The sequence below is a fragment of the Mustelus asterias genome, chromosome 26, assembly GCF_964213995.1.
Source record: "Mustelus asterias chromosome 26, sMusAst1.hap1.1, whole genome shotgun sequence".
Lineage (NCBI taxonomy): Eukaryota > Metazoa > Chordata > Chondrichthyes > Carcharhiniformes > Triakidae > Mustelus > Mustelus asterias.
In genome coordinates, this window is record NC_135826.1 from 17,292,126 (window position 1) to 17,306,545 (window position 14,420).

At 52.0% G+C, this 14,420-nt stretch overlaps 1 protein-coding gene across 1 annotated transcript in view; it reads left to right on the forward strand.

Moving 5' to 3' along the window:
* The first annotated feature begins 1,708 nt into the window (after nucleotides 1-1,708).
* The window catches only part of ankrd24 (ankyrin repeat domain 24), a 118,144-nt gene continuing 105,432 nt past the window's right edge, over nucleotides 1,709-14,420 (forward strand). Inside the window, exon 1 of the mRNA XM_078198010.1 lies at nucleotides 1,709-1,757. Coding sequence (XP_078054136.1) covers nucleotides 1,722-1,757 — 36 coding nt within the window. The 5' untranslated portion in view covers nucleotides 1,709-1,721. The remainder of the gene's footprint in view (nucleotides 1,758-14,420) is intronic.

Here is a 14,420-nt window from a genome sequence, read left to right on the forward strand (position 1 = left end):
TCACAGTAACTTCATTGGAGTGTTAATGTAAGCCTTACTTGTGACCAATAAATAAACTTTAACTTTACTTATTTCATTATTTTATTTGTGTTTACCTTTATCACCTTTGACTACTCATGTGAGCTTAGAAAGAGTGAGTAGAGAGGCAGAGCCTTTTGCTCCCTAATCAGGTGCCCAGCTCCCGAAGGGGAAAAACAGTTTGGACTAGAATTCATATTTCCTTGTTCTATTGTTTTTTTTCTTTGGGCTGCTTCACAAACACAACTTTTAAAGATGGCTGCTTGAACCTCTGATTTTTGGTCCGGGGTCAGCTAACAGGGATGGACAACATTTACCTGACAACGCAATATTGTCTCCTCCTGGCACAAAGGTTCGTCCACTGACCATCTACCTTGATTGGGAGTTGGGGCAGGGGACTCCAGATGTAGTAAGTGGTCGGAGGCAGACTTGGGGTAGGTTGGGCGTCTTGGGTGCAGATAAAAATCGGGCCTTCAAAAAGGCCCATTTGAGAGGTAGATGGTCAGTGGACGAACCTTTGTGCCAGGAGACAATATTGCGTTGTCAGGTAAATGTTGTCCAACTGTTAGCTGACCTTGGAACAGGTGGCCACAGGCTTTCCCTGTGGGGAAATTGTCATTATTGCTGCCGAATCAAAGTGCAGTCCACTGACCCATGGAGAGCATGGAGTGAATTCTCAAGACACAGTCATGCAAGTGGCATTGCCTTGCCATCACTACCTGGTATGAATACTCTGCACTCATGTAGCTTGCTGCCAAGACTCGGAAGGTTGATAAATGATCAACACTGCCCAGCTCATGATCCCATCCACTGGCCCTCTTCCTATCAGGATGTGCTCATACTGCTGAAACTGGACAAGGTGCCTCATGACTCACATTGTCACAGCAAACAGTGTGGCTAAGGAGAAGGATTTGATTTTTGATTTGATTTATTGTCACTTGTATTAGTATACAGTGAAAAGTATTGTTTCTTGCGCGTTATACAGACAAAGAATACCGTTCATGGAGAAGGAAAGGAGAGAGTGCAGAATGTAGTGTTACAGTCATAGCTAGGATGTAGAGAAAGATCAACTTAATGTGAGGTTGGTCCATTCAAAATCTGACAGCAGCAGGGAAGAAGCTGTTCTTGAGTCGGTTGGTACGTGACCTCAGACTTTTGTATCTTTTCCCCAACGGAAGAAGGTGGAAGAGAGTACGTGCGTGGGAAACCCAGTCGGGCCTTCAGTGGCGACAGAGCAGAGAGTGTGACGCTGGAGTCCCAGCCGCAACATGGAGAGCACAAAGTATTTGATGATTTGGCGAAAATGGTTAGCGCGCGCAAGCACACAAAATGTTAATGAAGTTCTGATTGCAGAACCTGGCGCAAGATCCCACTACACTGGTCAGCGGAAAAGTCTTTCCAGAGCCACCCGCCATCGCACTTAGTCCCAAGATGGGAGAAATCCACCACTTGTGTACATTGCAGGTTATTGAACCCTTGTGTATTATAGAGCAATCGATCCCCTTTGTAAATTACAGAGTATCCATTTAAATCCAAGTGCAATTGGGATCAGCTGATTTATTGAATTGCAAAGTCTGTAGGTTCTGGCCTTTGAGTGATTTAACCGAGTGATTTAACCAGTTTTGATGCTATTTATTTCTTCCCTTACCCGCTAGCTCACAGCATCCTGAAGACAGGCAGGAGAGTGCCACAACACACAGAAAATGAAGAGTTTAAAAGTGAAATTCAAGAAAAGTGAGGTAAGTACAGTCAGCTCACCATCTGTCGAAAATGAAGCTGCAATTCGCAGGAGGATTAAAGCTAACACTATTTAAATTACTTTGTAAAGCTAAAGCAAGCTTCCCTGATGGGACATGCTCATTATCTACTGCCACTTTCTTGCCCCCTTTGAGTAATGAATTTTAAATGTGGTTATTTTTAACTTTCTCTCTCTCCTCCTCCACCCTATCAGTTTTGATGAGAATTGTATGTCCGTGAAACCTATAGTCTTCCAATTTCTTTCATTCTTTCTCCAGGTTTCTCTTGCCATATCCCAAGACACTGTCCCATGTTGCTGTGCATTTCCTTGGATGCTAAAGGGCTTCTCTCTTTTTGTCCATGTGTGAGCTCAGTTAGAGGGCCATTCAACTGTGAGAGCATCACGGCAGAGCCTGCTCCTGTCCTTACCCTGCACCCAGGCAAACTTTCCTTCAAGTGGCAGAGGTTGGGAGCAGGAATCTTGCTGATTCCCACCGCTCCCCATCTCCCCTCCCTGGGATCCCAGGACAATTGTTGAAGCGCCAGTGAAACTCCAGCTTTGTACTGATTGGGATTGACCCGGGGGTGTTGGGGGGGGGTGCTCTCTGTGCTATAAGGCAATTTCCCAAACCAGGGGAATGCCAGGATGCACATGTGTAAATGCATTTATATTTTATCTTGAGTTGCTGTATATCAAGCTCACTGGTGGCATTCTCATTCTCAATGACTCATTTGTGGGGTTGTTTTATTCACTTAATCCAAATGGTGCTGCACCCAAGAACCCTGGACACGGAAGCTAGCACTGAGCACAGGCAATCAGTGTTTCTCTGCAGTCTAATTTTCATTATCACTCTCTCTCCTTCTCTCACAATAAAGGACTGATACTCCCCAAGCCTTCCAAAGACAAGCATCATTCTTCAATATGTTCTCAGAGTTCTTGTGCTGTTGTTGCCTCAGTGACATTTTTCACGGTGATTCAGCTGATACCCAAATGATACAAACCTCGGAGGTCAGAGATTGTACAACTGCTCCATTCAGCCTGTCCCGAGGTGAGTCTACACCTCGGGGGGAGGGGTGGTGGGAGTTGAGCCATCCGCAATCCCCCCACCCCCTGCCCAACATTCATCCCTGTGTTTCGTCTGAAAAATGGCGTTTCCAACCGTGCAGCACTCCCTCAGTACCACACCCAACATTTCTTTTTGCAAAAATATACTTCATTCATAAAATGTCAGAAAGAACATTACAGAAAGTGCAATAACATTCAGCTTCTCTACTTCCTCCTGTTACACTCAGAGGGAGGCACAGGAAGAAGTCCCACAACACCAGGTTAAAGTCCAACAGGTTTATTTGGTAGCACAAGCTTTCAGAGCGCTGCTCCTTCATCAGGTGAGTGGGAGTTCTGTTCACAAACAGGGCATATAAAGACACAAACTCAATTTACAGAATAATGGTTGGAATGCGAATACTCTCTCTCCCACACACACACACACTCGCTCTCCCACACACACTCGCTCTCCCACACACACACACACTCGCTCTCCCACACACACACACTCGCTCTCCCCCACACACACACATGCTCTCCCCATCACACACACTCACCCTCCCACACACACACACTCGCTCTCCCACACACACACACACTCGCTCTCCCCCACACACACACTCGCTCTCCCCCACACACACACTCGCTCTCCCCCAAACACACACTTGCTCTCCCCATCACACACACTCACCCTCCCACACATACACACACACACACTCGCTCTCCCACACACACACAATCGCTCTCCCACACACACACACACACTCGCTCTCCCCCACACACACACACACTCGCCCTCCCACACACACACACACTCGCTCTCCCACACACACACACACACACACTCGCCCTCCCACACACACACACTCGCTCTCCCACACACACACACTCGCTCTCCCACACACACACACTCGCTCTCACACACACACACACACTCGCTCTCCCACACACACACACACACACACTCGCTCTCCCCCACACACACACTTGCTCTCCCCATCACACACACTCACCCTCCCACACACACACCCACACACACACTCGCTCTCCCACACACACACACACTCGCTCTCCCACACACACACACACTCGCTCTCCCCCACACACACACTCACTCTCCCCCACACACACACTTGCTCTCCCCATCACACACACTCACCCTCCCACACACACACACACACACACACTCGCTCTCCCACACACACACACTCGCTCTCCCCCACACACACAATCGCTCTCCCACGCACACACTCGCTCTCCCCCACACACACACACACACTCGCTCTCCCACACACACACACTCGCTCTCCCACACACACACACACACACACTCGCTCTCCCACACACACACACTCGCTCTCCCACACACACACACTCGCTCTCCCACACACACACACACACACACTCGCTCTCCCACACACACACACACACACTCGCCCTCCCACACACACACACTCGCTCTCACACACACACACACACACACACTCGCTCTCCCCCACACACACACACACTCGCTCTCCCACACGCACACACTCGCTCTCCCACACACACACACACACACACACTCGCTCTCCCACACACACACACACTCGCCCTCCCACACACACACACTCGCTCTCACACACACACACACACACACTCGCTCTCCCCCACACACACACACTCGCTCTCCCCCACACACACACACACTCGCTCTCCCCCACACACACACACACTCGCTCTCCCACACACACACACTCGCTCTCACACACACACACACACACACACTCGCTCTCCCCCACACACACACACACACACACTCGCCCTCCCACACACACACACTCGCTCTCACACACACACACACACACTCGCTCTCCCCCACACACACACACTCGCTCTCCCCCACACACACACACACTCGCTCTCCCCCACACACACACACACACTCGCTCTCCCACACACACACACTCGCTCTCCCACACACACACACACGCCCTCCCACACACACACACACACACTCGCCCTCCCACACACACACACACACTCGCTCTCCCACACACACACACTCGCTCTCCCACACACACACACACACTCGCTCTCCCACACACACACACACACACACACACACTCGCTCTCCCACACACACACACACTCGCTCTCCCACACACACACACACACACTCGCCCTCCCACACACACACTCTCGCTCTCACACGCACACACACACACACACACTCGCTCTCCCCATCACACACACTCACCCTCCCACACACACACACACACACACACACACTCGCTCTCCCACACACACACAATCGCTCTCCCACACACACACACACTCGCTCTCCCCCACACACACAGACACTCGCCCTCCCACACACACACACTCGCTCTCCCACACACACACACACACACACACACTCGCCCTCTCACACACACACACTCGCTCTCACACACACACACACTCAGTCTCCCACACACACACACTCGTTCTCCCACACACACACACTCACACTCGCTCTCCCACACACACACACACTCGCTCTCCCCCACACACACACTTGCTCTCCCCATCACACACACTCACCCTCCCGCACTCACACCCACACACACACTCGCTCTCCGACACACACACACACTCGCTCTCCCACACACACACACACTCGCTCTCCCCCACACACACACTCACTCTCCCCCACACACACACTTGCTCTCCCCATCACACACACTCACCCTCCCACACACACACACACACTCGCTCTCCCACACACACACACACTCGCTCTCCCACACACACACACTCGCTCTCCCACACACACACAATCGCTCTCCCACACACACACACACTCGCTCTCCCCCACACACACACACACTCGCTCTCCCACACACACACACTCGCTCTCCCACACACACACACACACTCGCTCTCCCACACACACACACACTCGCCCTCCCACACACACACACTCGCTCTCACACACACACACACACTCGCTCTCCCCCACACACACACACTCGCTCTCCCCCACACACACACACACACTCGCTCTCCCCCACACACACACACACTCGCTCTCCCACACACACACACTCGCTCTCACACACACACACTCGCTCTCCCCCACACACACACACACACACACTCGCCCTCCCACACACACACACTCGCTCTCACACACACACACACACTCGCTCTCCCCCACACACACACACTCGCTCTCCCCCACACACACACACACTCGCTCTCCCCCACACACACACTCGCTCTCCCACACACACACACACACTCGCTCTCCCACACACACACACACGCCCTCCCACACACACACACACACACTCGCCCTCCCACACACACACACTCGCTCTCACACACACACACACACACTCGCTCTCCCCCACACACACACACTCGCTCTCCCCCACACACACACACACTCGCTCTCCCACACACACACACTCGCTCTCCCACACACACACACACACTCGCTCTCCCACACACACACACACACACACACTCGCTCTCCCACACACACACACACTCGCTCTCCCACACACACACACACACACTCGCCCTCCCACACACACACTCTCGCTCTCACACGCACACACACACACACACACTCGCTCTCCCCATCACACACACTCACCCTCCCACACACACACACACACACACACACACACACACACTCGCTCTCCCACACACACACAATCGCTCTCCCACACACACACACACTCGCTCTCCCCCACACACACAGACACTCGCCCTCCCACACACACACACTCGCTCTCCCACACACACACACACACACACACTCGCCCTCTCACACACACACACTCGCTCTCACACACACACACACTCGCTCTCCCACACACACACACTCGTTCTCCCACACACACACACTCGCTCTCACACACACACACACACACACACTCGCTCTCCCACACACACACACACTCGCTCTCCCCCACACACACACTTGCTCTCCCCATCACACACACTCACCCTCCCGCACTCACACCCACACACACACTCGCTCTCCGACACACACACACACTCGCTCTCCCACACACACACACACTCGCTCTCCCCCACACACACACTCACTCTGCCCCACACACACACTTGCTCTCCCCATCACACACACTCACCCTCCCACACACACACACACACACACACACACACACACACACACACACTCGCTCTCCCACACACACACACTCGCTCTCCCACACACACACAATCGCTCTCCCACACACACACACACTCGCTCTCCCCCACACACACACACACTCACTCTCCCACACACACACACTCGCTCTCCCACACACACACACACACACTCGCTCTCCCACACACACACACACTCGCCCTCCCACACACACACACTCGCTCTCACACACACACACACACTCGCTCTCCCCCACACACACACACTCGCTCTCCCACACACACACACTCGCTCTCCCACACACACACACACACTCGCTCTCCCACACACACACACACACACACTTGCCCTCCCACACACACACACTCGCTCTCACACACACACACACTCGCTCTCCCCCACACACACACACTCGCTCTCCCCCACACACACACACACACTCGCTCTCCCCCACACACACACACACTCGCTCTCCCACACACACACACTCGCTCTCACACACACACAGTCGCTCTCCCCCACACACACACACTCGCTCTCACACACACACACACTCGCTCTCACACACACACACACACTCGCTCTCCCCCACACACACACACTCGCTCTCCCCCACACACACACACACTCGCTCTCCCCCACACACACACACACTCGCTCTCCCACACACACACACTCGCTCTCCCACACACACACACACACTCGCTCTCCCACACACACTCGCCCTCCCACACACACACACTCGCTCTCCCCCACACACACACACACTCGCTCTCCCACACACACACACTCGCTCTCCCACACACACACACACACTCGCTCTCCCACACACACACACACACTCGCTCTCCCACACACACACACACACTTGCCCTCCCACACACACACACTCGCTCTCACACACACACACACACACTCGCTCTCCCCCACACACACACACACACTCGCTCTCCCCCACACACACACACACACTCGCTCTCCCCCACACACACACACACTCGCTCTCCCACACACACACACTCGCTCTCACACACACACAGTCGCTCTCCCCCACACACACACACACACACACACACACTCGCTCTCACACACACACACACTCGCTCTCCCCCACACACACACACTCGCTCTCCCACACACACACACACACTCGCTCTCCCCCACACACACACACACTCGCTCTCCCACACACACACACACACACTCGCTCTCCCACACACACACACACACACACACTCGCCCTCCCACACACACACACACACACACTCGCCCTCCCACACACACACACTCGCTCTCACACACACACACACACTCGCTCTCCCCCACACACACACTCGCTCTCCCCCACACACACACACTCGCTCTCCCCCACACACACACACTCGCTCTCCCACACACACACACTCGCTCTCCCACACACACACACACACTCGCTCTCCCACACACACACACACACACGCCCTCCCACACACACACACTCGCTCTCACACACACACACACTCGCTCTCCCCCACACATACACACTCGCTCTCCCCCACACACACACACACATACTCGCTCTCCCACACACACACACACTCGCTCTCCCCCACACACTCGCTCTCCCACACACACACACACACTCGCTCTCCCACACACACACACACACACTCGCCCTCCCACACACACACACTCGCTCTCACACACACACACACACTCGCTCTCCCACACACACACACTCGCTCTCACACACACACTCGCTCTCCCACACACACACACACTCGCTCTCCCACACACACACACTCGCTCTCACACACACACACACACACTCTCTCTCACACACACACACTCGCTCTCCCACACACATACTCGCTCTCCCACACACACACACTCGCTCTCCCCCACACACACACTCGCTCTCACACACACACACACACTCGCTCTCCCCCACACACACACACACTCGCTCTCCCCCACACACACACACACTCGCTCTCCCACACACACACACACACTCGCTCTCCCACACACACACACACTCGCTCTCACACACACACACACTCGCCCTCCCACACACACACACTCGCTCTCCCACACACACACACTCGCTCTCCCACACACACACACTCGCTCTCCCACACACACACACTCGCTCTCCCACACACACACACTCACTCTCACACACACACACTCTCGCTCTCCCCCACACACACACTCGTTTTCCCACACACACTCGCTCTCCCCCACACACACACTCGCTCTCCCTCACACACACACACACACACACAATCGCTCTCCCACACACTCGTTCTCACACACACACACACTCGCTCTCCCACACACACACACTCGCTCTCCCACACACTCGTTCTCACACACACACACACACACACACACACACACACACTCACTCTCCCACACACACACACACTCGCCCTCCCACACACACACACTCGCTCTCCCCCACACACACACTCGCTCTCCCCCACACACACACACTCGCTCTCCCACACACACACACTCGATCTCCCACAGACACACACACACTCGCTCTCCCACACACACACACACACACACACTCTCACACACACACACACTCACTCTCACACACACACTCGCTCTCCCACACACACACTCTCACTCTCACACACACACACACTCACTCTCACACACACACACACTCACTCTCACACACACACACTCGCTCTCCCACACACACACTCTCTCTCCCACACACACACTCACTCTCCCACACACACACACTCGCTCTCCCACACACACACACTCGTTCTCCCACACACACACACACTCGTTCTCCCACACACACACTCTCTCTCCCCCACACACACACTCACTCTCCCCCCCCCACACACACATACACACACACACACACTCACTCTCCCCCCCCCCCACACACACACACTCACTCTCCCCCCCCCACACACACACACACTCACTCTCCCCCCCCCCCACACACACACACTCGCTCTCCCACACACACACACACACACACTCACTCTCTGACACCAGCACATGATTTCTCCAATGCAGAGATTTAAAGCGTGTCACAGTTTTCACCCACACCCTTCACCAGCACAGAGACACACACCTCGGTGGGAACTGGTTTTAGAGAGGACTCGGGGTCGCAATCTGGTGAGCCCCTCACTCTCTTTGATCCACGTCTCACATTGAGAAACAGAATAGAGGAATCCTACCGCCTTCTGTCTGATGTAATAGTGCCGACAATCTGATGTAATCAAGTCAACATCATCTGCGGTGCAGAGGGAGGACAATTCAGAGGGGTCGTGTAATGAGTCACTGTGGGTGGAGCTCAGAAACCGGAAGGGCGCAGTCACTATGTTGGGGGTATACTACAGGCCCCCCAACAGCCCAAGGGAAGTGGAAGAACAGATATGTCAGGAGATAATGGATAGGTGCAGGAAAAATAGGGTTGTTGTAGTGGGAGACTTCAATTTCCCTGGTATAGACTGGAAATCGCGTAGGGCTGGGAGTCTGAATGGGGAGGAATTTGTAAAATGCGTACAGGAAGGTTCTTTGGAACAATATGTAGATAGCCCGACTAGAGAGGGGGCTATACTGGACCTAGTACTGGGGAATGAGCCCGGTCAGGTCTTCAAAGTTTCGGTAGGGGAACATGTGGCAAATAGTGACCACAATTCTGTTAGCTTTAGGATAGTGATGGAAAAGGATGAGTGGTGTACCAAGGGTAAGGTGTTGGATTGGGGGAAGGCTAACTTTAGTGGGATCAGGCAGAAATTGGCAGCTGTTGATTGGGAGAGGCTGTTTGAGGGTAAATCCACATCTGGCATTTGGGAGTCTTTTAAGGAACAGTTGTTAGGGCTGCAGGATAGGCATGTGCCTGTAAAAAAGAAGGATAGGAAGGGTAGGATTCGAGAACCGTGGATAACCAGGGAAATTGAGGGATTGGTCAAAAAGAAAAGAGAGGCGTACGTTAGGTCCAGGCAGCTAAAAACGGAAGGAGCTCTGGAGGAATACAAAGAAAGTAGGAAAGAACTCAAACAAGGAATTAGAAGGGCAAAAAGAGGTCACGAAATGTCCTTGGCAGACAGGATTAAGGAGAATCCCAAGGCATTTTATTCATACGTTAGGAACAAAAGGGTTGTCAGGGAAAAAATCGGACCTCTCTGGGACAAAAGTGGGGAATTATGCTTAGAGCCCAAAGAAGTAGGGGAGATCCTAAATGAATACTTTGCGTCGGTATTCACAAAGGAGAGGGATGTGTTGACTGGGAGTGTCTCGGAGGGGAGTGTTGACCTGTTAGAGAAAATCTCCATTACAAGGGAGGAAGTGTTAGGTTTTTTAGGGAATATAAAGACTGACAAATCCCCAGGGCCTGATGGAATCTATCCAAGGCTGCTCAGGGAGACGAGAGATGAAATCGCTGGGCCTCTGACGCAAATCTTTGTCTCGTCACTGGACACAGGTGAGGTTCCAGAGGATTGGAGGATAGCTAATGTGGTCCCGTTATTTAAGAAGGGTAGGAAGGATAACCCGGGAAATTATAGATGAGCTTGATGTCCCATGGTAGGGAAGTTGTTGGAGAGGATTCTTAGAGATAGGATGTATGCGCATTTAGAAAGGAATAAACTCATTAACGATAGTCAGCATGGTTTTGTGAGAGGGAGGTCATGTCTCACTAACCTGGTGGAGCTTTTTGAAGAAGTGACTAGAATGGTTGACGAGGGAAGGGCCGTGGATGTCGTCAATATGGACTTTAGTAAAGCGTTTGACAAAGTCCCTCATGGTAGGGTGGTGCAAAAGGTTGGATCTCATGGGATAAAGGGGGAGGTGGCTAGATGGGTGGAGAACTGGCTTGGTCACAGAAGACAGAGGGTGGTAGTGGAAGGGTCTTTTTCCGGCTGGAGGCCTGTGACTTGTGGTGTTCCGCAGGGCTCTGTATTGGGACCTCTGCTGTTTGTGATTTATATAAACGATCTGGAAGAAGGTGTAACTGGGGCGATCAGTAAGTTTATCTCCCCCGAAATGCAGCTGTTCATGTGTTACCCAGCATGCTGAGCACCAAACAGTCAGCTTTAATTACAGGAGAGCATTAAAGCCAAAGGGAAACCACTGGAACCACAAAGGCCACACATTCATTCCAGCAGGGGGCAATGAAGAGCAGGAAAGCTCAGGCCTGGAGACAATGGGAGGGATTTAACAACCTTGCTCGACCCGAGACCGGAAAATCCCACCTGAGGTCAACGGACCTTCCATTGTCCGCCCCTCGCCCGCTCCGATTCCTGTGGTGGGCAGGGTGAATGAGGCAGATTCTGTTTGCACTGTGCCCACCCTCATTGAGATTAACTTTCTTTTATTCATTCATGGGATGTGGGCATCGCTGGCTGGGTCAGCATTTATTGTCCATCCCTAATTGACCTTGAACTGATTATTGCAGAGCGCATTTAAGAGTCAACCACATTACTGTGGGTCTGGAGTCACATGTAGGGGTGACCGGGTAAGGACAGCAGATTTCCTTCCCGAAAGGACATTAGTGAACCAGTAGGGCTTTTACAATCGACGATAATTTCATGGTCATCAGTAGATTTTGAATTCCAGATTTTTATTGAATTTGGATTTCACCATCTGCCGTGGTGGGATTTGAACCCGGGTCCCCAGAGCATGACCCTGAGTCTCTGGATTACTAGTCCAGAGCGGCACAGTGCCTCACAGCACCAGGGACCCGGGATCATTTCCCAGCTCGGGTCACTGTCTGTGTGGAGTCTGCACGTTCTCCCCGTGTCTGCGTGGGTTTCCTCCGGGTGCTCCAGTTTCCTATCACAGTCCAAAGATGTGGAAGTTAGGTGGATTGGCCATGATAAATTGTCCTTTAGTGTCATGGGGATTGGCAGGGTGAATATGTGGGGTTACGGGGCTAGGGCCTGGGTGTGATTGTTATCGATGCACACTTGATGGCCCAAATGGCCTCCTTCTGCACTGTCGGGATTCTATGACAATATCACTCTGGTACCGCCACCTAAGTCAACATAAACCTAAACTTGGATCCTTCTGGCTTGGATATAGCTTGCACTATCTCACATAGTAAGCTATGGTGACAGGGATTCTAGACCCTTGCTCCTTTCCCCATTCTTGCTGTAAGCAATTCCTGCTCATGATGACAACCATCCCCCTGCTGTTATTCTCAGTCTCCATTCTATAGTGGTGTAGGTTCCATTCAATGAACCTAATTGACACATGTAGAGTTTGAAAGCCCGGCAGTGAGGAAATTTGCTACCACTTCCCCTGTGTCAGATAACATCACTTAAACTCCACTCAGCGCTCACAATGCAAATCATTCATCAGCTAGGCTCAAGGAGAGATAGCCATGTCACTTGTTCCTTACTGTTAATAGGACTGTGATGACCATGGAAGAATTCTGTGAATAGCCCAGTGATCGCAATTAACAATTAATTTCCCTCTGTCCTCATTGTTGAATGTTCAGGATACTGTCAGCACAGCATCAGTCAGCAGGTTATTTCACTTTGAGGTGTCCTCACTTTATGAAAGTAGAAAATATAATCTGCGTGAAGATCTGGCAGCTGTGTCCGATTCTGAAGAGAAAGCGACTGGATTAATAATGCAAGCAGCAGGAAGAATCGAGCGTCGCTCTGCTAGCATCTTAGTGTCACAGGCTGAGTGAGATGTGCATGGTGGGAGCTGGCGACAACCCTAGTGGGAACAAGATGGATGCCCAGCGATCGGCACTATTTGTCTAACATGGGTGTCAGCCGCGGCTCAGTGATAATGGCCTGCTCTCTGAATCAGAAGTTAATGGATCCAAATCCCACTCCAGGGACCTCTATGGAATACTCAGGCTGACGTAGCAGTGCGTTGATAAGGGAGTTGGAGATGCTGCCATTCAGATGAAATGTGAACATGAGGCTTTGCCTGTTCTGTCAGGTGGATGTAAAAGTTTCAGTTGGCTAAGATCAAGCCCAAGATGGGCTGCAGTGCCTTCTCTTGTCAGTTTGGACCTTGTCTGTCTCTCTTGTGGGGACCATGAATTGGATTCGATTGGATTTTGAATTTGTTTTTTTTGGAGCAAGTAAGGAATGGATTTGGCTTTGCCCGGTCCACTCTGAACATTGACTTTGTAACTTGTAGGATGGAGTAAACATTTTTAAAAAAAAGTAAAAGTCCCTGTGGCACTATTTGAAGATGTGCATAGGAGTATTTTCTGGCCATTACTTGTCTCTCGGCATACGGCGGTGAAAATGATCTGATTATTATTTCAATGCTGCCTGTGGGAGATTGTTGGATGCAAATAGGCAGCTCCATTCCTGCTTTATAATGGTGACTGAAGCGCTATCAATTAGGCAAAAGACTACTTGTGTGCCAATACAACTGTAGGCTTTTATTCATTACAGAACTAGGAGCACATCCCAACAGATAACCGACCCGAACTGAACAAGGGGGAGGACAGCCACCTTTATACTAGGTGACAAGGGGAGGAGC